This window comes from Helicoverpa zea, chromosome 15 (genome assembly GCF_022581195.2).
Source record: "Helicoverpa zea isolate HzStark_Cry1AcR chromosome 15, ilHelZeax1.1, whole genome shotgun sequence".
Taxonomy (NCBI): domain Eukaryota; kingdom Metazoa; phylum Arthropoda; class Insecta; order Lepidoptera; family Noctuidae; genus Helicoverpa; species Helicoverpa zea.
The window spans coordinates 5872288-5900149 of NC_061466.1; the positions used below are offsets into that span (position 1 = coordinate 5872288).

Genomic DNA, 27862 nt, shown 5'->3' on the forward strand with positions numbered 1-27862 from the left:
AGTTCAAAGCGAAAATGAAGTGGACGGAACAACATACTTTAAAATTCGTACAAGAATACATAAAGTTTGAATTCCTATACAATGTAAAGTGCGCAGAATTTAAAAACAAACAGTTGAGAGATGCGGCCCTATTGAAACTGAGTGAAGCGATGGGAATTCCCGATTTCAAAATTGAGTTCATTTTCTATATCATATACCACAACAGATACAATCTCCTTAATTATTTGTCTCAATATTAGGCTCTGTTCATCTTCCATTTCTAGAGACACTATGCACAACGGACAGTACCACTATGAGCTTCTTCCTAAACACTGTGTAAACGGAGATGGAAGAGATTACTTAACACTTGAGACTTATCGCGTAAAGTTAACGCTTAACACTTATCACTTCACACTTCGCAAAGTGTAAACCGGCCTTTATGGACAATGATTTGACATTTGCTCGGAAAATCCAAATGACTACGTTGAAAATGACCTAATTTACATACTCGTAGTCGAAACGGGACAATATTAAGCCTGTTACGTCGAAATGAATATGTATTGGCTAGAGACTGCACTTTAATCAGTCTGGTCGTAATATCAAATGCCAATATCTGACCGTTATAATTAGTAAGCAATAAGATCTTAATATATTTATCTATGCGTGGTTTAATTTCATCTCAATATGGCTGTACGTAATTAGGATCAGATATAACAGCGATAACTTTATTACATCTGAAATATTGTTTAGTCTCACTCAGTCTATCATTAGCGGTCATTTTATCAAAATTATGATTTGATGAGGACACGTTCCGACCAAAAATGGCTCAAAAGTACCTATGGTTGCCTATAAGACTACTAAGTTTGCAAGGTTTGGTGGCAGCTTGAGAAATAGGTAAATTGAAGTACCTAATTTTATCCTATTCACTAAATACACAGTATATCACATAGGATACTTTTAGTAGGTAGCAAGAGAACGAGCCACTAGAAGCCTGCCAAAAAAGAAACAGGCTTGGCGAGCTACCAAAAATAGAAACCGCTCGATGACATACAGTAGTGTCCAGTAACGTATTGGATTTAGGATGCGAGCCGACGTTCGATTTAAATGTTAGTTCGAAGCAACCGCACTTGACGTGTGTTAGAAAAAGGAAATATGTGAAGGCCTGTGGATATTTTTATTTTATAGTATCCTATGGTTTTCCTCGCAAATTGAAGGAATTCCTTCATACCTTACCTTGCCTGGGACAAGAATGAAGATTGTATGTTCGTTCTTTAGGCATGGCACACAAGATACGATTTAAGTGTCAAATTCATATGACAAGTTAATCGCTGGGTTGCATCTGAACCGTCCCGTGCATGTCTGCACCTTTGTTCACACACACGCTTACTCGAATTGGTGATCATAATTGAAACATATTCAAGCCAGTGAATGATACGAGAACTTGTTAACAAAAGCTAACAGAGAGAAAATTATCAATTTCATGCTACTCAACAACGAAAACTATTTTGGCCGCAGTATGCAAAGCGCGATGAAATATTAATTGCAACAATACCGACACACAAAATCATTGAAGTTCCACAGTTATGTTTGAGTACAATGCACAAACTATGCAAGTGCCAGTCGAGTTTGGTTTTCATACCAAGTTTATATTGCCTGCAATTAAAACGTTTAAACTTACTGTCCGATATTGAATAGTTTGTAACAAGTTTAATATTATTTATTGTCGACGGTAATTTAGAAGTATGAAGTTTTATAGGACTGGACAAGGGATAAAACACACCTGGTCTAGCGACTAGATGGCTTTTGTGAAGGTACTTTTATCGCTTGCTTTTATAGGTATGAAGTTTTCGAGTGAAAAATGGTCCTGTAAAAGTATTTTAATAGCTAAAAGGGGTAAAAGTTCTAAAAAATCGCTTTTTACGGGAAACAATGACTATCAGTACTCAATAATTGTTAGAAAATAAATTCGAGTTTGCACACGTGTCTGATAGCAAACTCCCGGTTTTATATTCTAATTGCTATCTGTTTCCAGTATATGTGAGTAGCGATTTTAATGATGATCGCAAATAAACCAACAAAACATTAAATGTTGTACCTAACACAAAAATAAATAAACAATATTCTAGAAAAATCCAGCCTTACATTCGCTACTGTCATGCTTCGTTAAACAAGACAAACAGTGTTGGCAGAAAAACTTAGTTCTCAACGCTTTAATGCAGTTTGATTAAACGCTAACATTCCGAAGCTTTTGTGAAAAATTGGACCGAGAATATTGTGTTTGTTTTGAAGAATACCATTCAAGTCTGCCATTTTTATTTCAAGTTTACTTTGCCTTGGAATACGAGAGACGCCAAATGGATTGCATTATACAAGCTGTTGATTTGCATCCGTGCCATATTCAAGGAGGTAATTATGCTAATGATTCTCGATCCAAATCAGTAAAAAACTTGGTACGTAATTTTTTTTCTTTAATTTTTTTTCGGAATTCCGTAAATGTCATCTAGCCTTATTGAAACTTGGCGCGCATGTTACTGGCGTTAAAACCGTGCTGCACCCTCACACAAACGCAAACATAAAGCATACGCAACGATCACTCATAAATTTCATTCATAAAATTGGATTACTTCGGAAATACCACGACATTACAATGACAAAAAAAGCAGTGCATATTAGTTATTTCCCATCTACTGTAATTCCAATCGATTATTTACGTATTGTATGTCCTCCTCCTGAACTATGGCACAAATGCAAATCAACACCTTGTATAAGAGTAAGTTTAAGCTGTGATAAATTAGTCAGTTTACTCATTTCAATTATTTATACTGATACAATAGTACCTTCTATGTAATAATACGAAGTCATTATTTGAGAGATTTTCAGGCTATCGTTGAAAATAAATTAAATCCTGATTTTATGTGGGCAATAACTTAAAGTGGGTACAGTTTAAAGTAAATCATTTTTAATAGCCGAATAATTTATATGTAGTAGGTAAATCAATGGCAATAATGACCAATATTTTTATCAAGGATGAAATTACGAGTAAGTAAGGGAAAAATCTAATACCATAATAACTTATTCTCGATCAAGAAAGTTTGATTACATTAAGAAATTTCAAGCCACCGGTATTGGCCCAACTTAAAATGAAACATAGGTACCAATCAGATTAGAAATATATGGATGAACTTCCGAAGTAGGTATAAATCAAAGTTCGGTTAGATACATATCAAATTGATGACCAGGTTCGTGGAAGCTGTGTTATCATGTTTTGTAACTACATGTCGTTGTTAAGTTTTGTAATAGACCATTTAGTTAAATAGATCACGTAATAACATATTATATGTGTTGTGTATAGGTGTGATATTACATGTGTATAGAAGTGCCGCGCAGCCATTGGCTTATTCAGCCACAAAATAAATTGTTTGCGGCACTAATAATCGCATAGACAAGCACTGCCATAATCATCTGACCAAGATGCTCCGTGGCCAATGATGATGATCACATGTGTATAGGTGTACATATAGGTGTATGTGAGTAGGTGTTATCTTAAAATGAACTTTAGTATCACAGTTTTACATAAATCTGACGTCTTGTAGTGTTAAAGAAAGATCAGTTACCGAAGTCCTAAATGATGTCGAGTACAGCTGTTAGTAATAGAGACTTATTAAAATATTACATAAAATATCTTTTATTATAATAATACAAACACAGTAGAGATTTGGTATACATGATTAATTATATTAACAATTTTGATGGAAGCACAATTTTAATAAATGTAACACAACATTAATTGAATTAAAAGTATAGGCAGATTAATGTCTTAATTATTCAAATTAATTGTAGCACGAAAATACTCATTAGTAAGGCGATATTTCTAAAATACAATAAATATACGAAAATATTTCATTTGCAAAATATTATGTTCTTTGAAGAACCGAACTTGAATAGAGCAATATTTCATTTGTTTAACATTATTAAACTGTTACATCAAATTGGCGTGTATCCAAAATATTGGTTTGAAAAAGTGGATTCATATAAAAATGAAGTATTTTATGTTACACAAGTCCACGCAATAATTTTTCCACCCACATTTAAATTACCTTCTTCTTTATGAATGACCTGCTTTACTTCATGCAATTGCATGATTAATGGATCAGTACAAATATGAAGTTGCATTCAATCTAAATGGGTAATTTTAATAATATGAAACCTGAAAGCCCACTTTTCTATGAAATATGTTAAGAAAAAGACAAAAAGGTGGTGAGGTATTCTGCCTGAATCTGAAGAAGTAAATAAACTGACAACTTATAAGTAACTTTCCCACCCAGTTTTCAATCACCATCTTCTCTAGACGTTTCCAATACATAACGAACATTGTCTTCACCATTCATCTTCGATAGCTAACAAGAGAGGTAATGTACCGGCTCACTAGGTTTTCATTTTTTGCTGTATTGCACATTTATAAATCAAGTGACGACCCTTGGCGTCGTCACTTGATTTATAACGTTGTTTACTTTCTAAATTATTCATATTTTATTCGGAAGTAACCAGTTTTGTTCAAGATTGCAAATGGTGCGAATGCTTATGGATATTTCATAAGTTTAATTGGTATTCTTGTGGATTTAGAGATAATATAACATAACCTGAAAATCTGAACTATTATAAAAGACGTAATGAAATAACCTAGGTATTTCTTAGTTAATAATTGCACAAAGTCTAAGATGACACCCTTGTATCCAATAGTATCCTACCTTATTATTTTGGATCAATTCGCGAATCCTTTTACCCGAAACTACTGCTACTGACCCAATACCGCATATTATCAAACCTTACACATAATAGCACTACGTCTCAAAGGTGGTGTAAAAATAAAATTTATGTCCTAATATCCCTTTTATCCTCTCGTTTATTTCAGGGGAGAAGCGGCAGAACTCTCAACTGAATGGTTGATATGAACATATTTTCCTGTTGTATCCCAGTTTACGAGTTATCTAGGTTTCGATGGACGCTATCGGACATTATTTATTGGCTGATTTATGATATTTGCTCCTATAGCCCGCATTGATACACCTAAATATACAACGAACCTTTGTTGATAAATAATGGAGTACGGATGAAGGTGTTTTATGGGCGCGTATTTGCAGATTCAAAATGGTTTTCGGTGTCAGTTAGAAGGAAGTTGGAGAACTGATGCTTTTTATTTGCAACCGAGTGATTTAATGCTGTTTAGGATTTATGCCTGAACTACTTATGAGATACATACAGTTGTTGACAGTATTTGTAACTTTTATTTTTGTCACAGCAAAAAGTGGTCCTCACTAAGACTCAGTGTTACCATTACTTTAGAATAGTATCGAAGTCCTCGTATAGTTATTTAAAAACGAGTTTTGTTATTGTTAGTTAATTACAAAAAAGAAAAAATAATGGCCTTATATTCTACAAGAATTGGTGACCTTTAATGAATAGCCAGTGACTGATTCGAATGAAATGGATGTATTAATAAACATAAAACGTAAATTTGGATGTTAATAATAATTTCTGTCTCAGGGCGACCCATGTTCGAGAGAAAAGGGTTCTATTGCCCATTATAAATGACAATCCAAACAAACAATTTTACGGTCCGTAACACATTAGCTTACTATATTTAGGGCAGTATATTTTTTGGAAAATATTAATTTACAAAGTACATAATTTGATCATTCCGCTTTACCGGACTTAAAGACTTCTTCTATCAAACAGACAAAAATTGGTGATCAATATGCTCATCTGAGTAAGTATCGTTACGCAAAATCGATTCCTAATCAAGCAAGCGTAAAGCGCATTTTGCATCATCACGTGATATAGTATTATCATCTATTAGCCGCTGCAACTAATCATATTACATGTTGCGCAAGTCTATAATCCTCCATTAGGAGGCCTACGTTTAGCCGAAGCTAGAACTAAGCTCGAGCCGTGTACGAGAGGAATTGAATCATCAGAACTAGGTACGTGAACAAATAATGTTCTTCGTATTAGGTCTAGAAATTGGTCGAAGAGAAAATAGGAAGATTGTATTTGACCCGAAAAATAAGCGTGAATTTTCTCACGTCACAATTTATTTATTTTAAAAAAATAAACAGTTAAAAATTGATGTAGTTGTTCGTTACAATTAGTCTGGTGGAAGGGACAAAAATTCGACTTTATTAAGGGACTATTTTCAAGCATTGTCTTCAAAGATGAACCATCATTTTTCTTACAAAGAAAATACATACGTGTTTGAATTCGAGGTCATTATTAGTGGGTGACTGCCTTAGAAATCATAAGGCCTATTGTCATTTCGGCCTCACTTATTATTCCAGAGGGAAGCAGGAAACCGCTGGGTTTCTATAGTCCTATAATAAGGTTAAATAAAATTCTCATTTCCATTCATTAGTTTAGGTCAGCTTGTAGGCGCGACTTTGACGAATGAATGGGCCTTAAGACGCGGAGAGACTCAATAAATCATTCATTGATTGCTTTGAACTATTGTTACAGTAGTATCCTTATTATTACATTCGTAATATAAGTATATAAATTTGACAGCAGTCTGCAGGCAGAACTGAAAATAAAAAAAGCTTTTATGTAGATTTTACAAAAGCACAAAATTTTCTCAAAATGGTCTCGTGACGGGGTCTGTTTAAACATTTTATCAAACTATGTTTTCATCATCATCTTCCTGCCCTGTTCCCAAGTCATTTGGGGTCGGCGCATTATGTATTTTTCTTCTATTCCTCTCTGTCGGACGTCATACTTACATCCACTCCCTTCTGCTTCATGTCCTCTTTCAGGCAATCAATCCATCTTTTCCTCGGTCTACCTCTACCTCTCCATCCTTCCATATTCATACTTAGCACACTCTTTGTAGCATGCGTTTCACACCGTCTCATCACATGCCCATACCACGACAAACGCTTACCACTCATTTTTTCAGTCACTGGCGCTACTTTCAGGCTTCCTCTGATATACTCATTCCTCACTTTGTCCATTCTGGTAACCCCACACATCCATCTCAACATTCTCATCTCTGCTATATGCACTCTTTTCTCATCCTTCTTTTTCAATGCCCAATACTCTGATCCATACAGGACGACAGGTCTTATTACGGATTTGCCCTTCAGTTTGAGGGGCATCCGCGGGTCACAAATAGTACTGGTTACTATCTATACTGTCGCCACTTCATCCATCCAGAATTGATCCGATGCGTAACGTCCTTGTCCACCTCACCGTCACTTTGGACGAGTGAACCAAGATACCGGAAGTCGGTGCAGACTGGTAGGGGCATGCCGGCTAGGGTTATGGGCATGGGTCTCGATATACCGCCAAAATCGCAATGTAGGTACTCTGTTTTGCTCTTGCTGCTCTTCTTCTAATCAAACTATGTTTTAATTTAATGTAATATTAAGTTTGGTATTTATAAAAAAAAAAAAAAAAAAAAAAAAAAAACAGTTCTTGGGGTTTTAAAAAACAATTCACGCCAATTGAGACATTCTAATAGTAAAGAAGCTTCATACTATGTATCTTAACGTTTAGAACAAAAGAAAATCCTTGCAAATAGACCAATAAAACTGTCGAAGATCTAATTTGTTGTTTCCCATTCATTTGTTTTGGTATCACTGATTGTTTTTGCGAGGCTACTAATCTTTAACTTATTGGTGTTTTCTCTTTAGAAGTAAAACTAATATATCACTCTACATAGGTTTCTATGTATATCTTCTGATTCTGCACGTATTAGCACGTGACTGATAAAACAGGAAAGGCAGGGATTTAACCGTGGTTGACTTAACTTGAACACCCTGTAGTGCTTAACAAAGTTTTTTAGAACTAGGAAGCACTCAAAACTCTTTTCGGCAAAAAAGGGTAAAAACAGTGCAAAGTTTCCGTAAATGAAAGTTCCCACAGGAAAACGCTGAAAAGAAAATCTACTTTTACCTTACCTTTGAAAATAAGAAGTTTAAAATTCTTTAATACTTTGTGATGTGATATTCTACAAGCCAGTTAATTAACCTTGACCAACGTTAGACTCGGTATCGATTTAATTTAAATATTCAGACTATTTTTAAACAATCCACAAACACGGGAGGCAATGGGGTACATTTTTAATGATATTGATTCCATCCTTAAATACACTCTTCCGTTTGAATTTTTAATGCTTATGGCAAAAATAATGAGTCCTTTACATTGTGTAGGCACAAAGTCCAAACAGGGCTACCAAGCTACTTTCATCCACTCACGAAATATAGAAAGGACACTACAAAATAACTTTTTCTTAAGAAGTGAGCTCGCAACCTTTCACGCACTAGACTGGCGAATAATACCAAATTCAGTCATCCATCATCCACTCGGGTCTCCAAGTACTATGATCAATGTTGGCTGAAATCAGACAAGGATGGATGGCATCCACCATAATTAAGGTTCCCTAAACAACTACATTTCCTGGGAACTTTTTGTATCGAAACCTCCAACGATGTTGAAAGTTTGCGAACTCAATTACCCTGTACCAATTATAAGTGAATGGGGTATGGGTTATATTTCTTTCAATAAGTAATAGGCCGGTTCAGAAATGGAAGTAGGATTCGTTATATACAGATATAGGTATGTGTATGAAAAACGTCTCCGAAGTACTTTCTGAAGCCACGTAAAGTAACGACTTGTAACTTTATAAATATTTAACGTGTTCACTGAATATTTGAATATATCCCTATGTATTTGGGTAGTACGGTAGTTGTTTGACGAACAGTCATTTTTATGGTCGACGTTTACTGTGAAAATTTGATGGTATTATAATAAACATCAACCTCGTTTTGGAGTCAAAACGTCTCGATGTGTTTGAGCACTCGAGTTCCATTTTCGGGTTAGATAAAGCAAAGCAACGTTGGTGCCATAAGCTGTTATGGTTATAGGCTTTATCCCATTCATACATTGCGTTGCAACCGAATTTCAGTGTGGAAATTTCCGAATAGAAATCGCCTTGTTAATTCACGAAGGCCTACAGCCAATTTCAGTATGAAATCTTTATGTAGCACACTTGTTGTGTTGTTGATGTTCAGAATGATTAACATAATGTACCTATTTTGATTTGGGAGGACTGAAAAATATGATAATATCGTAATAAAGACGAATCGTCGCCTTTGATAGAAACTAATGTTTTTTTTATATACATAACTATTTACTGTATCATGTACGATCACGTTCAATAAAATTACACTAAGCTACTTCAGCACAAGATTATCGATACAAATGTTAATGGTAATCCAATGTCCATGAATAACTAACGCACAGCTAATGTAAGTCCACCCACAATTCTGTCCAAATATATCTGTATTTCAGCCACTGTCTCGTGTGCTCACATCTCTGCCGTATAATCTAACCGCATACCCTTCTCTAATCATTTCGAAGCCTACCCACATACCTGCTCACCAATCTAAATAGAACAGAATTACGGGTAGGAATGCATCGCATTTCGAAAGGTTTCCTCACGTGCAACATGCCACGTGAAATAATCAACAAATGGCGAAACATCTGACATTTGCAGTCCAATTTTCAACCTTTCGAGCCTATTTTCGTCAGTATCGATCTGTTCAAAGTCGGCTCCATAAAAAAGTAATACGTAATTACCCTTTTCCTTTGGCATTTGTATTGTAAACGTATTTATTTTAACAGTGGGTAACATCAATTAGGCGTTCCGTTACTACGTGTATTGTTGAGGGACCTACGTTTTGTTCCTTTGTTGACGGCTACAAAATTGTTCGGCCTTTAGTGTTGGTTGGGACTATTATAGCTTTGAGATCCTGTAATTGAAATAATAATTGGATACTAATTGTTAAATTTTGCAGAACGAAATATCTGTCTATCCATTTCTTGCTGTAATGTTTTAGTATTCTTTTTTGTTCCCTAATTGCGATTGATTCGCATTCTACCAGCAACATAATATACCCTTGTCCTTATTTCAAATAAGTCCATGAAGGTCTCTTAAATAATAAATGGGCTAGTAAATCATCTATCCATTTGAACACAGAACACGTATTTACATAGATACCGAGCCGCCACTTGTGATCCTTATCTGAGCCGTAATGTATTACTGCAGAAATAGCTGCGAAAGGTCTTACGTACCTATCTTGCATTGATATCACTCGAACTTTCATCCATCTTGTGTTAAAAGGAGTAGGGTTTTTTACCTTCCCATGCTTGTGTTGGATTTCAGGTACAATAAGTCCACATACTACAGAAACACTATTTATATTTAACAGTTTTATTTCACTTACACAAGATTCAAGATTAGGTTTTGTGACACATCGATAATAATTTTCATTATAACCTCTACAGCACAGTAGATACTTAGAATATACATATATTTTGGAAAAAAGCACAGCATTTACGTGCGATGCTAAAAGAGAAAAGAAAGTGCATTTTACAGGGAACCCCGACTTTCCTGGTAGCTTGAGGACTGAATGCAGGTTAACAATCACCTAAGAGTTTGCTACTTAATTAGTAACCAGCTTCCTTGTACAGATTTAATAAATGAGTCTGCTTTAGTCTTGTTTTCTTAATTAGGTTTTGCTGTAGCGGTCAGACTTTAATAGTAGCTCAATGTACCTGTAATATTTAGCATAGCTTGGTAAGCAATTTAGAATGGATGGTAGTCTACATACATATAGTATCTCCAATTGAAGCTGTGGCAGATATTTTTAAACAAATGATGATGATAAATAGTCTAAATATAGAAATGAGAAACTAATCAGCAACGAGTTCTAATATCATAGTTTTGCCCTTATTTACTTATAAATACATACCATTAAGTCAAATTCATAGATACTGATTTTAGGTCTACATACCATACTACATGTATATACACTATATGTCCAAATTCTAATTAGCCATAGCCAACATAACTTTAGTAATATTAAACCAATTTTAATGAAACCTAAGCTTTTATTATGGTCGAACAATGCAGCTCCAAAATTGCCTTTTCAGCTATCAAGTCTAGAATGTTATAGTTCGGCCATTCAGAGAATGCGTTCCTGACACGTCGCGATTGAACTGACGACGTAATAACATTCATTGATTATTGATATAATAATGTTGTTTTAATGCTCCTCAATTGTTAAAACGGTAAACAACCAGCAAAAATATTTTTATCGTAACTGCAACGCCATTGCAAAGTTACGTCGTCAGTTCAATCGCGACGTGTCAGGAACGCATTCTCTGAATGGCCGAACTATCATAGAATGTGGTGAAGTTTAATGACACTAATTTTAGAAAATGGAAGGACCAGATACAAAATGAAATGAAATACCTGTATGGAAATGAAAGGTTTTTATTGCAAACCACCCAATCATATCTATTCAATTTATTCTTCAACGGTTTGACCTATAAAATGAAATCTGGTAAATGTAGTAATAGAACCTACTTACTTATATTATGGATTATTTTTATTGTAATAAAAAGGAATAAAACACGATTCTTTTTTTAAATGTCGAAGGCTTTCTCAGTTCACAATGGTGTGTACTGGCACTTTAGAATAAAAATAAACACCATAAATTATTCTAAATTTAAATTATCAATGTTCATTCCAGTGAAGGCTTGCGTGGTGAACATGTAACGTTGTGTTCATGACGGTTTCAAGTTATTTACAGAACAAAGATATTATTAATATCACGTGTTTTTATAGAAAATCAGTATAGGAAATGTAGGAAGAGTAGAATTACCTTATGTCTACTCGTTATGGGTTATCAATCATTTGTCACACGGGTTATGTTTGAAGAGGCTGTACCTGCGTCGATTTAGAAGATTTAGGTAAAAATGTATTATGTAATTCTTTATATTAAGCAAATATTTTTTTACGGGAACTTAGCTGGCGATCAATCATTCAAGTGTATAGTTTCCAGTGTGTTTGAGGTACCATAATGAAGCGACTACCACCATCTATTTTTCATTGAATTCGATATCTTAAAGTTTGTCACAAGGAAGAAATAATGTAGGTGCCTACTCATTTACATGCCTGTTTTTATTACCTGCGAGAATTATTACAACATTTTGAGAGAAAAAATAAAATAAACCTAGAGGTACGTAAGCAATTTCAAAGATGTTGTGTTGATACTTACTCGTATTTAACTCCTACTAAATGGTGTTGAAATCAGACTGAAAAGTGCTCTTGGGCAGAGAGCCAACTACCTGTCGCCACCGACGCTTTATTGCAATTTAAACACTACAAGACCTGTCTTCTACGTTATCCATGCGGTTTCTCTTTTCAAATTGCGAGAAATAAAACAAAAACTTCTCTTAAGAAACTACTTAAAGCTACGTAGATTACCTTAGATTATTTTGAAGGCTAGTGAAAAGAAATTCGATAGTTTAGATCGTTATGAGTACCTAACTATATCTTTTATGCAAGTACCTATATTAATGTTTGTATAACACTCTTATTAAGAAGCATCCAATGTGAAAAAATAACAACCAAGCAAGCAAAGCGGTCGTCTGTATCTTCACTCCCAACGTTTAATTATTTTATAACCATACCACAAAATAATAATATGCATTTCCCCTTCAGCAATAATTATGCACGCTAAAATTATGACAACAGTAATTACAGCCAAAAATTATGACAGTAATTAATCACCGCTTGTTTACCATATAATTACAAGTTCATTTTGCTATTTAAATACTGTCTACCCTCAAAATATAAACGATAAAAACCATTGACAACAATAATTTTCCACGCTCGGATTAAAAACGACGGTGGGCGACGAAATTGTCTTTTTACAACTGTCATAATTTTCCAAAACATTTGCTCGTAACTTGAAATAGCCACTTTAAATAAAAACAGGCGAAATGCTTGGAGCATCACTTTAATTGTGTTCGTTCCTCATCGAAATGATTAAAGTCATACGTTGCAAATAAAGATTCATACCAAAATGATAAGACAGTCTGACATTCGAAAAGTAAGTACATATAATTAGAAACAGCACTGTCATAGAAAAAAACATATTACTCATATTTTCTCCGAAGTACCAAAATAGTCGAAGAGTTCTAGTACCTACTCCAACGAATGTAATTTTTTTTTAACTGCACATTACTATACTTTTAGTGAAAAGTTGATTTCGCACAAGCCATCCTCTGTACATAGAAGTGATAAAAATAAATATTTACTGACAATAAAAAGCGATCGATTTGTATAGAAAGAAACACTCACCAAATTGTCGATTCCATTCACATACAAACTCTCACTTAAACATCAAACTCATCTGTGTTTGCCTACACTCATCCGTCGTGATAGCATTTCCTATTTCACTCATTCACTCGTTCATTCGTATTCAAGGCTTGCTTCAATCTCCAATAAGTCGTCACGTGACCAGACAAGCACACTAACGGCCAGTTTCTTCATCAAAAGTTAAAGTTAAAGTTATGGCTAAAGTAACGTCTAAAGTAAAAGTAACGGTTAAATTCAATTTTTCTATGAATTTTGCTGTCAGTTTAGCCTTGAAAAAACGAATTTGACCGTTACTTTTACTTTAGACATTACTTTAATTTTAACTTTTGATGAAGAAACTGGCCGTAAGTGAACCCTGGCACAGCAAAAAATATAATATTCTGGCCACAATTCATTTCCTTGTCCTATTTCAGAAACAATGTATTTCAAGTTACTGTATTTTTGTTATTTTACGGCTGCCATAAAATGCATTACGTGTTCTGGTTTCATATTAGGCACTTCGATTATAGTAAAACATTGCTGAAATATTATATAATATTTTAGATAGATGCTAAAAGGCTAAAAAGTTGTTTATAAAAAAATCCTGCAGTCAATAATATAAAATGTTCGAAAATCAATTAAATACATATTGCAAACATAAAAGGAATATTTTCGTTATTTACATCATATTCATTAAACTGTCATTGTGCTTTAAATATTTAACGTGCTTCCAAAATATGGGACCGCACGTAAATGTAAAAAATATGTGTAATAACAAAAAAAGTTTACAGAACTTTTGACGGGAAGCGAAAAACTTTTGCTACGTGCTATGAATGTTGAATGAGTGAATGAATGAATATGCTTACTCACTAAAATATTCGCGGTCCGTTTGTGTTCCAACATAACATTTCTAATTTCGTTTCGTTTGTTTATACAAAGTCATCTGAAGCTGTTAGTGGTTATTTTGGCGAATTTGTTGTACTAACAAATAAGTACTGCTAAGAATAGAATTTTGCTTTCTTAGCTTCGCAAATGGCAAAGAGGTAAATGAGAGACTAAATTAGTCTCTTGATATTAGAATAAATATTTTTGCTTTCGTAAACATGCCATTACAAATACAAAATAGTATTTCATACATTAAAGAAAAAGTATATTTAAAACTTGAAAATTGAAGTGCTTCTTTCTATGACAGTAAAAGGATCCCATCTCTAACCACTTTCCAATCTTAATTTTGTCCTATATTTCATCTAGGAAAGAGTGAACGGGTAGTTTCAAGCGAGGACAGTTTATACGAATGGTGCTATTACGATCCGATCACCCAAGTTTAACCGAATTGCCGACGTGATACCGCAGATCTATTCGATATTAGTGAAGGGCTCCAAGAAAAGCGTTTCTGCATAAACTGCTTACAATGTTTTCCAAGTAACTGCTTACTTCGAAGAAGTTAGCGTTTTCTTTGTCAGCAATTAGCTGGCGTAAGTATGTTAATAAGCGCTTGCGTAATATTTTCTGCGATGCTAATTGACTGTCGGCATAAATATTGATATATACACATGCATGTACCTATTATATTATGAGGTACACATATAATGTTTTGGATAATAACTGCATGTAATTAAAAACTGCATCAGCTGCAATGACTTTTCAGTAATTTTCAAAAAAGCTATAACTTTAAAAATTAGTAGCCTTAAAACTTGTATTTCTTCAGACTAGCTGTTAATGTGTTTCTATACCAAGTTCAGACAATTAACAAAATCTATAGCGGCTATTGAATAATAATTACCACTAAAAGGTGAAAAATTTCAAACCTAGGTTTTAAATTAGGAAACTATGTATTATGTATTTCAGTATCGTTAACATGTACCTACAAAACAAATTATTTTCGTAACACATGCTATTTTCCCAAAAAAATATTAGAGTTTTACCTTTGTGAAATTCACTTAGTTACAGTAACCAGCCATTGTTGCATGCATTATAAGCAGCACAGCTCGGCACAAGGTTTTAATTAAAATATTCATAACAGACGTTGTTAGGCGTATTTTGAATACGTCACACAAGTTCATGAAGTTTAATTAAGCAATGGTTTACACGCAACGATTTTGGTTCATTGTGTTTGAGATTAGTTTGAGGCCAGTGCACATTGTGGGCCCGTTTGGTCGATTTCAACGTCTAGACATGTGAACGATGGAATTACTTGTGAGTGTGTCACCCTTGCGTTTTGTTTTTATACTCGATAGTTACTTACAAGTAAAAAAATAAAAAATAGGTTCTCCATAAAACCCTCTCTTTGGAACCATGCTACCTATGAATATAGGATACCTTTGAAAATAGGTACATGAAAGAAAGCCCGTTGAAAATGAAACTTAGAACATATAAAACGAACAAAAAAGCTTATGAAAATATGTATTCGCAGATAAATTGCCTCAATTATATTAACCTAATGGAAACCAGGAAAACATAATTTTACTTAAAGCGGAAACCAGAATGCATACACGTAGTAAATAAATCTAATTAGTAAGCCGCCGGCAGAAACATGGTGGTCAAAAGAGCTATTTAGCAAATTGTGGCACGTCACATTTCCGTCCTTGGTTCACCCACTGTTGCCTGAGGCACATTCAAGCATCCAGAAATTTTTAATTACGCCCAAACATGTCTTGCCAACTAAGAGTTGAGTTGGGCACGCAATTTTATTTGCGTAATATCTCGAAAATGTTTTTGTTGCCCACTTAATTGGAGCTCTTAGAGTTTGCTGAAGTATTTCTCATTAGTTAAGAAATAATTGCGAGGCTAAAATGTATCACATTCTGTTCATCTTGGTCAACCACATGTAGTAACTGTATTCAACGAGTGGAATCTTCACCCTTAGAGTATATCTTCAAAATTCCCAAAGAGTGTAGTTTTCGTAATCTCGGGTCAAGGATATGATGGCTTTTCCTCGAGGGCAAACTTCTTACGTTTTAGAGTAAGGGCATTGTTATGTTAAGAAGGGTAAACGGTTATTAGTTACAAACGTACCTTCAGTTCTTTCGTCGCCCTGTAGCGTATTATTACGTCAACCAAACGGTCTCGGTGACAGTTTCCTGAATATGTATGAATTTAACATTTTTTTAGTAAGCGATGAGACATTGAAGATTGAAATAACTTCGTTAAATATAGAGCTGAATCAAAACATTATTAATACGTCGAAATCTCTGAACTGATTTTAGAAGCCCACATCAGTCGCAACTGTACGATTTAATGTAACATGCGACAGTGTATATTTCGGATTGAAATCTCAATTTTGGGGTTTGAAACAATTTGCTGACAGTGAATTTCGGTGTATTTCAGCTGCGGAAGCCGGTGTCGACGCTCTCGATCCCGGGCGCGATGAAGGCGTACTCGGGGGGCGGGAGGGACGCGGGAGGAGAGGAAGCGGGCGTCGCACTAGTCGGCGTGCACAGCGAGTACCCGCGCTTCGGCGAAGAACGGGCGCTTGGCGGCGGCACGTACAAAGGCGGGGGAACGGCGAAGCACAAACCCAATATAGGATATAGGTTAGTGTCCAATGCTCTAGCTGTAATTGGAGTGGATGTGCGTGATGTTTTTATATTGAGTTAAATTGTACCTGAGATCAAATGCCGAGACGTGATCTGGAGCTGTAGCATTTATTTCTGTGATCCTATTTAAAGTCAATTTTCGTTCTCGGAATGTCTAAGAGAGTGTTAATGTAGTCTGAAAAAAAAGGAAACTAAACCAACTGATATCTTTAAGAATCTTAAATAACTTCGACGTTGTAGGTATTTTCATTTTGTATTTCGCAATAAAACTAAAACTAATAAAATTACTTCACAAATAAATGTTTAACAAGGAGTCTATTAGGCCCCAACGGTACGAATTGTAAAGAATTCAAAGAAAGATTTAAATTGAGAAGTTTTGAGTAGAGTTTTTCGAAAGTTGATCAATGAAAATGATAATGAAGCGAACAAAGTTGACACTTCAGTATAATTGGAGAGCGTCTTTGTGAGCAACACACGGCGCTGAAGTTTTGTTCCGTCATGTGGACTAAAAATAAATTGTTTACCAAAACAATGTCAGCATTGATAAAAGATTTTTTGAGCAAGTTTTCTTAATTAAATTTATGTCAAAGTTATAGAATGCAAATCAGTGAAACAAAGCACATTTCCTAAAAGAAAGCTCAAGACTTTGTCCTCATCGAATTCGCACATCATTTACTTTTACTCACAATATTGTGTTGTATTATTATGAGTACGTATAATGTATCTGTCATTCTATAAGGGATCCTGTTGCATACAGATTTATTAATTAACATCCAAAAAAGTCCGGAACAATAGAATTCGACACGCAAATTACAACAGTCTAGTTTTCCGATTGGTGTTTTGCAAAATAACAGACGTGGCGTAAAAAATCCAATTTGCAATGTTCCGCGAACGTTCGACTAAACAACGGGAACGACACGTTTCGTGTTCTTCATTTGTTTGTTTGTTTTTGTTTTTTTACGAGAGCTCTGAACTTGTTTTATCCGTGTTAGTGTCCGGTTTTTGGTTTTCCCGTAATCCATTTTCGACCACTTGTTTGAACTTGATGTTCATTTGTTTATATTAACCAGCAAAATGGTTTATTATAAAGGAAAATCATTTTCAATATTACAAATACATATTACACTTGTTTTTAGCATCGGCCCTCGTTCATAAAGGGCTTAAGAAGGAACGGGTGGGTTTTAGTCAGTAAGAGTCTGACACTCCCTCGCGCTGCACCCACAGCGGGAGTGGAAAGGTAAAAAAATACACTCGTACCTAATTAAGTTTATATCGGCCACCATTAGGACACTTCTAAAAACGAGAATACGACAGCTTTCCACTAAAATACATTAGTGTTAGAACTAGCACATAACAACGACACAAAAGTGCAAGAGAATAATTTCTCACTCAAGTCCATTGCTTGACTTTACAATACAAAATAGAGTACCATCATTCAATATCAGATTGACCACCATTACAAACCACAAACCTGGGTAAGATTTATAAACCCAACATTTCGGACCGTTTTCAATATGAAATTTCCATTTCACGGCGGTTGTACATTCACTTTGATTCGTTGTATGTAAACGCAAGTTGAGAGTTAAGTCAATATGGATGCGAATAAATATTTAAAGTTAAACAAAATGGATTGCACTTCAAAAGTCGATTCGAGTGATTTTGTGATGCTTTTTTGTGTTGGAGCTTTGATCATCGCTTTTAGATGGAAAAATAGAAAAATAGTGTAAACAAATACAAATATGTTGTTGGCAAATAGTGTTATGATTTTATGCAGAAAAATGTGTATATTTTTATTACAGAAAATAAAAAGGAATACATTTTGTTTAATGTCAATACTAACACAAATATTTTTTTTAAGTAAAGGTATTTTTCTTAAAAAAATCAAACTGCGCCAAACAGCTTTATCCATATTAATAACACATCATCCGTCAAAGAAACTTTTACGGCCAACATAAAAGGAATCCGTCCGAATGCCATTCGTAAAATGTGACCAATAAAAACCTGGTTAATACAACATATCATTATTATGGCGCACTTCATTGTTTTACCGATATCGGAACCCTACTATTTTCATTAAGTCCCATGGGTTGTATAAAACCAATAAGCAGTGTAATAAAGCTGAGGTCAATCTTTGGTCGAAAACCGACGAGTTTATTCTCAAGAGACTTGAATACACAAACTATGTATCATAGTACGTGAAAGCCGGGGCCTACATGTCTAAGTACAATGTAGACATGATATATAGTCGGCTTTCTTCAAAACAATGGATGTGAACGTGGCTTTATTGTTCCAAGTTGAGATAAAACTGCGTTGTGGCAGTATTTTTGATAAAGTCTGTGAGTGTAATAAATAGTCAAAGTCAAATTGGTACTTACTTTTATTATGGTTAATTTCGGCAGTGTAAGCTGTCACGTATTCTTTCCGCTTTCAATTAAGTATTGCAAACATTTACATTGCCCATTGAATTGAAAATTTCTGTTCAAAAATACTATAATATAATCTAGTTATCAACCGGCAGCTGACTGGTTATTTTTATTTAAATATTTATTATTATACTCGTATTGAAAGCACGAATTAGTAGAAAAGTTTCTATAAATCAATCATTTCGTTAGCCAAAAACAAAATTGTGCAATCGAATGGACTGTTTTACGTAAATGCAAACGAAAAGCGAAATACAAATGTAATTACATCAACCTCCACGTGTAGCAGCCTTTATATTTACTGGAAAACGAAAATTACTGAAATATAATATGATCATAAGGTATACATAATGTCCTCGTTCTAAACTTCTAAGAGCAGTTTCACAGTACCGTACTTCCAGCTCGATTTGAAGCAATTAAACCTGTGGCACATTCCGTGCTTTATAAAATCTGTCATGCGTACATGTTCGTATTCTAGCGTCACTAGTAGAAAGGTAGTAGTCAGTTGTTCAAGCTCGTAGTGGTCGCACACACGTGAAGCAACGGCCGCGCGATCGGCAAATGTCGCGACTATGCACGCTTGTAAAACCGAGCGAATAATCCAAAAGCCCGAAGCCAATGGAAAATCCGACATAGTAGTACTAAATAGTACTAAAAGGTACCTCTTATCTAATGCACCTATTGAAATCCGAACACCAAAAACGCAATCGATTTTAAAATTCGAATAAATCATTCGAAACTCGACTCATAAAGCGAACCAAGAACTGTTTTAATAATGCTTAAAAAGCCTTGAACGAACGGAAATAGCTTGCATCAGGGTCGCATCGATTTTATTTGTCTTCAGAATTATTTAAGTGCAGTATAGAAGTTATCACCATTAATTTACCCATATTTTATTAAGTGGGACCGACGTTCACGTTGGTCACTTCTGAGAAATTTTCAATGTTTGTTAGAATTGTTATAGCAATGGACTTGGTTGTTGCGTTAAAAAATGTATTGACAGCTGAACACGAAATGTATAGGTTTTCTTCGTGATCTTTCCTATTAAAAAGCAATCAGAAAGCAAAGCGTTGGCAACGTGAGTCGCATTGACGTCGTTAGAATCACGTACTCCAATAGGTTGCTAGGTCATCAGATTTATTTAAGATTTAGTACGTATTATTTAGCTCAAAGCTACTCTTATTGAGAAGTTATAATATAAGTAATTTAAAGATGTCATGAAGCATGAATAGTAAACTGAGCTAATATAACTCAGCAGCCAAAATTTACGTAAATCATTTGTTTGCTGCCAAATTTTACTCCTTCCAAAGTCCACAGTTAATCCTTTTAGATACCAATTTACTGATAAATCAATCAGGAAGATTGGGAGGTACCAATCAATGGCTATGGGCCTTCATCAATAAAGGCTAATCCCGCGATACTGGCCAATGGCACGAAAACTTTGATCTGAGCCGATCGAGACCTACTTTTGCGTACCTGGCAAAATTTTGAAGTCTCCATGTGACGTTATTGAACTTCGTAGTTAGGGCTGCCATCCGTTCGTGTTTTCCCGGGCGGGGTGTCAAGAAGTGTCCGGAAAAAACCCGGACACTTTTCATGTAAGGAAGCACCTCATTGAATTTAGTTATATGGTAATAGTAAATGGATGAAAAGTGAGGTCTTGCTTTGTTTAAAAAAATACGGACTCGTCCGGAGAAAAAATGTGATTTACGCCAAATGTCCGGGGTTTTTTAATGTTTGTCCGGGTTTCGCGAAATTCGAGATGGCAGCCCTAATCGTAGTTCAAAGTTGTTTGAACATAAAGTACTAATAATGTTTTGCTTTATTTTTCAGGTTAGGTAGAAGAAAGGCGTTATTCGAAAAAAGGAAACGGATAAGTGACTACGCTTTAGTAATGGGAATGTTTGGTATAATAATTATGGTTATAGAAAATGAACTTTCAAGTGCTGGTGTATATACTAAGGTAATTTGACCACTACTACAATACTAATAAAGTTTATTATGGTTTCCCGTTAGTAATTTATATGCAGTAGACAATAAAAAGTGTAGTTACGTAAATTAGATACTGAAATTCAATTTAAAATAGTAATGCTTTAGAAAGGTTACTTATTTATACTGGTTTGTATTATTTCAGGCGTCAATATATTCGCAGGCGTTGAAGACGCTTATATCAATGTCGACTGTGATTTTACTTGGCCTAATCGTCGCGTATCACGCTTTAGAAGTACAGGTACGTATATACATTATGTATACTAGCATCTGCCAGCGGTTTCACCCGCATCTCATCGGAACCCCTACACGAACCCGCATAAAAAGTAACCTTATATATTTATAGCCTTTCTCGATAAATGGGATATGTAACACTCGTGGTAACACGGGAAGAATTTTTCAAATCAGGCCAGTAGTTCAGCAGTCAAGAAAAGAAACATACAAACAAACAAACTCTTCAGCTTTATAATATTAGTAAAGATATGAAGGTATATATTATGAACTTCGTAAAGTATCCCTCAAAAGATTGTGAGACGGTAAAGTTCCTTAATTAATTTTCGTCTACTTAATGCAGCGGATCAATAAAGCAATTTCACGGTAGTCTTTGTTACAGAAGAGAGTTTTATTAATAAAGTTCCGATTTTGAACACATGCGTTCTTAAATTTTCTTTACGTTACACGATGTTGTTTTTCTTTAAGAGTTTGAAAGATGTGTAATTTGCAAACAGTTACGTTCAGCCTCTTTGTAATGTGCAAAAGAAAGTGAAGCTAATTGGATTACTCTTAAAAAAAAAAGGAAAACCAGTTTGGTGAAAATTATACAGTACTGTAAAAGCCGGAAAATAGGCAATAGCAGGTCGAGTATGACTTTGAAGGCCGCGCCGTAGACAAGTTTGACAAAAATAAATTGAAATTACTAAAACTTAAGCAATTGCACCTTTTTTTAATCTCCATTTCTGTGTATTTCAGTTATTTATGATAGACAACTGCGCTGACGACTGGCGGATAGCAATGACGTGGCAGCGGATAGCACAAATCGGCCTCGAGCTAGCTATCTGTGCCGTGCATCCTATCCCCGGACAATATACCTTTACTTGGACCACTAAGCTCGCCAACAAAGGAGGAGTTATAGGCGTTGAAGTAGTAAGTTCAAACTCCTTTCTATTCATTTGTTTTTTTTTTCTCTATAGGTATGTAGTATTTATTGTCTTTTTTGAGTATTATGGCCTCTTTATGTTGATGTCCAAGATTGGAACTTTTGAATTTTATATTTGGAACTAAAGAATTAGGATTCGAGTTTTTTTATCAGTGTTTTCAATGTTAATTCTTGATGTGAACGTATAATAGTTCTGTCTGTAATTCTATGGGATAGATATTAGATACATGTTTTCTTGTTGTAATAATGATACATATTCATTAGATGTCGTAGTTTTCATTAAATCTATGTATAAGTAGTACAGAATAGTTTCTTTTTTTTCTATCTTCATTCATTCATATACTTTATTTGCTAACTGACAATCATTTTCAATTTTCTCCTTAGGGCACGATGTATAAGCAAATTCAGGTCTGTATTCGTTGAATTGAAGTGTTATCGAGTTTTAAGTGATGTTAGAGTCTTCGTCTTGAGCATGAATCCGATATATGTATGAAACAACCTTTATTGTTTTTGTGTATGTGAATTGGACAGAGTTCTATAGTCATAATGTATGTCAGTGATGTTTTTTTTCTAGCATTAATGAGTTTGTTCGGTCTTGATTAATTGTTTGCATGTAGGAATCGTTAGTAAGTAATTTTTGAGTGACGTTGTATTTAACTTAAAGCTACACGATACTTGTAGTTGTTATACAATTTAGAGTGTATTTGTCAATTGGCTTATAAATGAAAATTCAAAACATGATGTTATCAAATTATAATTTTTTTATGATTAAAATGTGCCAATCAATTATGATTTAACGTGGTACACAATTTTATTATAAAAATATTTTTGGTTTTGCAAAATGTGAATTTCGGCAAACGATTGGAATTTGGGAATCACAAGCACCGAGCACATAGTTCTTGTCTCACAAAATTATAACTGACATCACTTGAAATGTTCATACCTACTAAATAAACTGTTGGAAATATGCCCCGTGCCTTAAGGTATTTAATTCAGGGACACACCTTCAAAATGTATTCGTACTAAGTGATTGCTTTTCTCATTTCAGGTTCCTTATGACGTCACACTGTCTTTGCCGATGTTCTTTCGACTCTATTTAATATGCAGGGTCATGTTGCTTCACAGTAAATTATTCACTGATGCTTCATCAAGAAGTATAGGAGCTTTAAACAGAATTAATTTTAACACTAGGTAATGTATTTTTTAACTTTGCTAATGTTCAAGGTCATTGTAATTTAGTAGATGATATTTTTGGTGTACTCGCTGTAGCTTTATCAGTATCGCAATGGAACATAAGTCTCATTTCTGTAACGATATCCACGTCAAGCATAATAATGCATTTAATCACTTTGAAAAGGACAATGAAGGAGAACGTGTTCTACTCGATATCAACAATGTTAACATTACCTGTTCACAGATTTGTCTTGAAGACACTAATGACAATTTGTCCAGGCACGGTGTTACTAGTTTTTATGGTATCTCTATGGATAATCGCGAGCTGGACGCTTCGCCAGTGCGAAAGGTTGGTACTGTTGTTATGTGTTGTTGGTGACATATCTTAATTTGCGTAATGATTATGTGTTCAAATCTTGGGTTGGGGTAATCAAAACCTGTAACAGTATTTGGAAAATTTATTTGCTCATTCGATTTGTTCAAGTGTTTTACTTTCTCATTAAAAGTCGTTCCTAATTCTCTGTCAGTACCTTCGCTTCCATCGTTTAGTTTGATGTCCACATTCGATGTTTGTCACTCAAGTTATAAAGTTTTAAGATCACCGATGTATTGCCTATGTGGGCATGCTATTGCTTTTGTACTGTGGCGTTGTAAATATGTTTGTTTTTGCTTTTTCAAATCCACTGTGTTTTTTGTTATCAATGTCTACGTATAAATCTTTACGGAGAGTAAAATGTAGCGAAGCTAGGTTCATAATCATCACAATAAAATACAAGAGTTTGACTTTGACTATTTTCGCAAACTGTAGCTTTTGTAAGATGTATTGAGAACACAAGTGCTGTAATTTATGATTTACTAGTTTATGTGTTAGATGTAGCGGATATAACAAATCGTTGTAAAAAAGAGGATGCTTGTTGTGATAAAGTAGAATTGTCTTTTGATGGAAATATGATATCACTGTAATTGCACAATAAGATTGTTGATATAGATACCGTGGATCTATACCAAATCTTTCAAATTGAAATCACAGCACGGCTTACCACACTAAATTTATTGCATAATATCGTACACGAGTATGACGATACAATAAAGACTTTAATCACGCACAAAATGGCTCTAGGTTACTATACAGTAAATGTTAGATGAAGCTTATGACTTACCATCAACATGCACAGAACCATTGCACCTTATCATATCATGCATCAAACAAGTTACCTCTTCTTCCCGATCGAAGCAAGTTGCTTGTAACTCATATTTACGTGTTTTTCCTTCTGTCTTCTCGCCAATCTGTCTACTAAATGTTTATCTGTGTTATAATGACCTTCACCTAAGGTTTCAAATTTAATTCACGCATGGCTACAAGTATAGTTATTTGGTATTCAACCCAGATTAATGTTTAGAATGCACGTTGTATTTAAGAATCTTTTTAATCGGTATTAGTACGTACAATGTCTGTGTAGTAAGAAAGTTTTGTTTTTCCATAGGCATGACAAAATTTTCTTTTGTGTATAGGAGATTCTGTATCACATTAATGTGTATCAAATTTAAAATTAATAATTCTTTAAATTTCAATAGACGTGTCTTTTTTAATAATTTTGCCACAAAATCTTTGCTTAGAGGTCCCTGTTTAAAATCTCAATTTGTATGTATCTTTGAAGTTGAACTTATGTTGACTTTAGTAGAAACAACCGGTTATCTGTGGTTCTTGTCGGGCATTTTGGCTCTCAGGTTCCACGATGAAGACCATGCCAATTTGCTAAACTCAATGTGGCTGACAGCTATAACGTTCCTCTGTGTCGGCTACGGCGATATAGTCCCCAACACTTACTGCGGCCGTGGCATTACCCTCACCTGCGGTATGGTGGTATGTATGAAAACATAGTAGGATACTTTGGGTTGGTTTGAACTTTATACATCTTTCATACGTTTTGTGTGGCTAGGAGTGAGCTGTACTAGGCATCGCAAGCGACAGTTTTGTGATTGGTTTAATTGACTAATGTTTATTAACCTTGCTTTGTCTAGGTGACACTGTGTTAGGTCGGTAAAGGTGAGCCATTTTATGTGTTGTTAATAACGTCACAATATGTTTGAAGCAATTTCACAGTTCAATTTTAATCAAAGTCAAACTCTTCAACTCCACACGGATTCCCTTTCACTTTTCTTTTGTTTCATCTCTTTTTACATTGAATCTTCTCCGCGTGTAGGGATTTGCTTGTATGACAGTAGGTAGGGTTTGTGAATGAACACTTTTTCGGTTGCTTCGAACTTTAGGGAGACAGGTCAATAAGTAAAGCGTTGAAATTTATTAAACATTCAGGTTTCACGACGAAGAACACGCTAACCTACTGAATGCGATGTGGCTTATTGCGATTACGTTTCTCTCCGTCGGTTTTGGTGACATAGTGCCAAACACATATTGCGGCAGAGGTATTGCTGTTAGCACCGGCATTATGGTAAGTTCCTTACAAACAAACTTTATGACTGTACGTGTTGACTGACACAATGTAACTGAGCTGTAAGAAAAACAATATTATTAAACTTTTGAATGTTGATGTGTGCCAAATCACGCCAACATGGTCATGTTGGGATGCTTTCGCCGTTACAAAATGCTTGTAATATGTTTGATGTGGCAGTCAGTCAACACTAATGTTTCAATGTACCAAACAATTCACACACCACACTAAAATGCTTCACACTCTCGAGAACTTACGCTAAGTCACATATTTGTCGGTGTATTTGGTGTTATAAATATATTTTATGAAGTATATTGATGTTCACAGATATATAAATGTAACACGAAATGTTTTTTGTTGGAATATTATGAATGCAGTATGATTATCTATGTACACACTTATGTCACCACTTCTGTAACTCACACTCAGTATACACAATATTTTGAATATAGGGTTACTATCGTATAATTTTATTCGTAGTTCTTGCAGGCAACAGCATTATTTGGAATACCTATATCAATAATATAAGTACGGTTTAAATATTTTTTTAAATAAACTTACGTCCATTTCCCTGTTAAAGCCAGCTATTAGAAATTATATAATTTGTAGTATGGAATGCTTCATTTCTCCTAACTATTTCTAGCTCTCTCTTCACTTAAATATTTCACTGGATTGCACAAAACGTTTGTTTTTAAAATGGCTCACTTTTCCTAAAATTATTTTAATACAGAAGTGTACAATAAATCTTATTGCACCTAAAATAGTGTTTGTGTAAATGTTGATGAAGTTAAATGAGACATTAGATGTTCTTAATGTTAAAATGGAAGTAAACGTTGAATTGATTCAGTCTTGTGCACTTATTAGATGGAAATGCACAAACATTTTACTGTTGTATTTGATGACAACTTGTTAATTGTTTAAACAACATGAAATTACAATAAAAGAAGGAAACCAGTGCTACTGCTTATTCAAATATCCGCGTAAACCATTTCGGTAGGTAAGAAATTTCCTTCTTTTATTCTATTTACATAGCGTTCTGCATTTTAGCACAAGAGGTTTGAATAATTATAAGCAATATAAATAATGACAACCAAGTTTTAAATAGTTAAATTTAAAAATATCCAAGCTATCAATGAGGGTAGTTGACACAATATTGGCCTTTACAATTTCAAATTTCTTTCAGATTGAAGTAATTTTGTTGTGTCTATTATCCTCTGTAAATTTTTAATTTCTAAAAAAAAAATTAAATTTAAAAAAAGATAGCACATAGCTGAAAAATTATAGTTTATTTTTCATTTTTAGCCTTCAAACTTGCGTTATTGGAATGACAAAATTCTTGAATGCTTCTACACGTTCGCTTGCATTTTACATTAAGGTATTCACTTAACAGGGAGCTGGATGCACAGCGTTATTAGTCGCGGTTGTTTCAAGAAAATTAGAATTAACTAGAGCCGAGAAGCACGTTCATAACTTCATGATGGACACACAACTTACTAAAAGAGTAAGTATTGCTGTGATATAAGTTCATCACAATTATTGTTAATCTAATTAACAGGGGGCGGGATGTACAGCATTATTAGTGACCGTTGCTTCGAGAAAATTAGAGTTAACTAGAGCGGAGAAACATGTCCATAACTTCATGATGGAAACCCAGCTAACGAAAAAGGTAAGGTGACTGTTACTCGACTAACAGTTAAAGGACACTATGAAGGTAAGACTTATCAGCTAGGTATGCTAAAGAATAAGTTAATAAATTAAACGATAACAATAAAAGTCTGCTTGAAATACTTACGCTTGACACAGTGATTAACACACATTAGATGAAAGTTAAGGAATTGCAAACTAACACATAAGTAGCGACAGCGACACTTCGCTAGAAAATAACTAAAATAAACTAAATAAACACTTAAATAATATTGGAGAATGTTAAGCTAACTAATAGCTTGAACCACAGA

The 27862-nt window shown here is 34.5% G+C and overlaps 1 protein-coding gene across 4 annotated transcripts in view; it reads left to right on the top strand.

Moving 5' to 3' along the window:
* LOC124636776 (small conductance calcium-activated potassium channel protein) overlaps positions 1-27862 on the top strand; it is a 255271-nt gene that overhangs the window by 221622 nt on the left and 5787 nt on the right. For 2 of the 4 annotated variants that reach the window (XM_047172914.1, XM_047172916.1), the window contains 9 exons: positions 16508-16713; positions 20970-21099; positions 21271-21366; positions 22095-22268; positions 22666-22689; positions 23330-23472; positions 23699-23803; positions 25772-25907; positions 27463-27573. In XM_047172914.1, coding sequence (XP_047028870.1) covers positions 16508-16713; positions 20970-21099; positions 21271-21366; positions 22095-22268; positions 22666-22689; positions 23330-23472; positions 23699-23803; positions 25772-25907; positions 27463-27573 — 1125 coding nt within the window. Of the gene's footprint in view, positions 1-16507; positions 16714-20969; positions 21100-21270; positions 21367-22094; positions 22269-22665; positions 22690-23329; positions 23473-23698; positions 23804-25771; positions 25908-27297; positions 27409-27462; positions 27574-27862 lie in introns of all 4 variants that reach the window. The other 2 variants (XM_047172915.1, XM_047172917.1) reach the window with 2 other exon arrangements.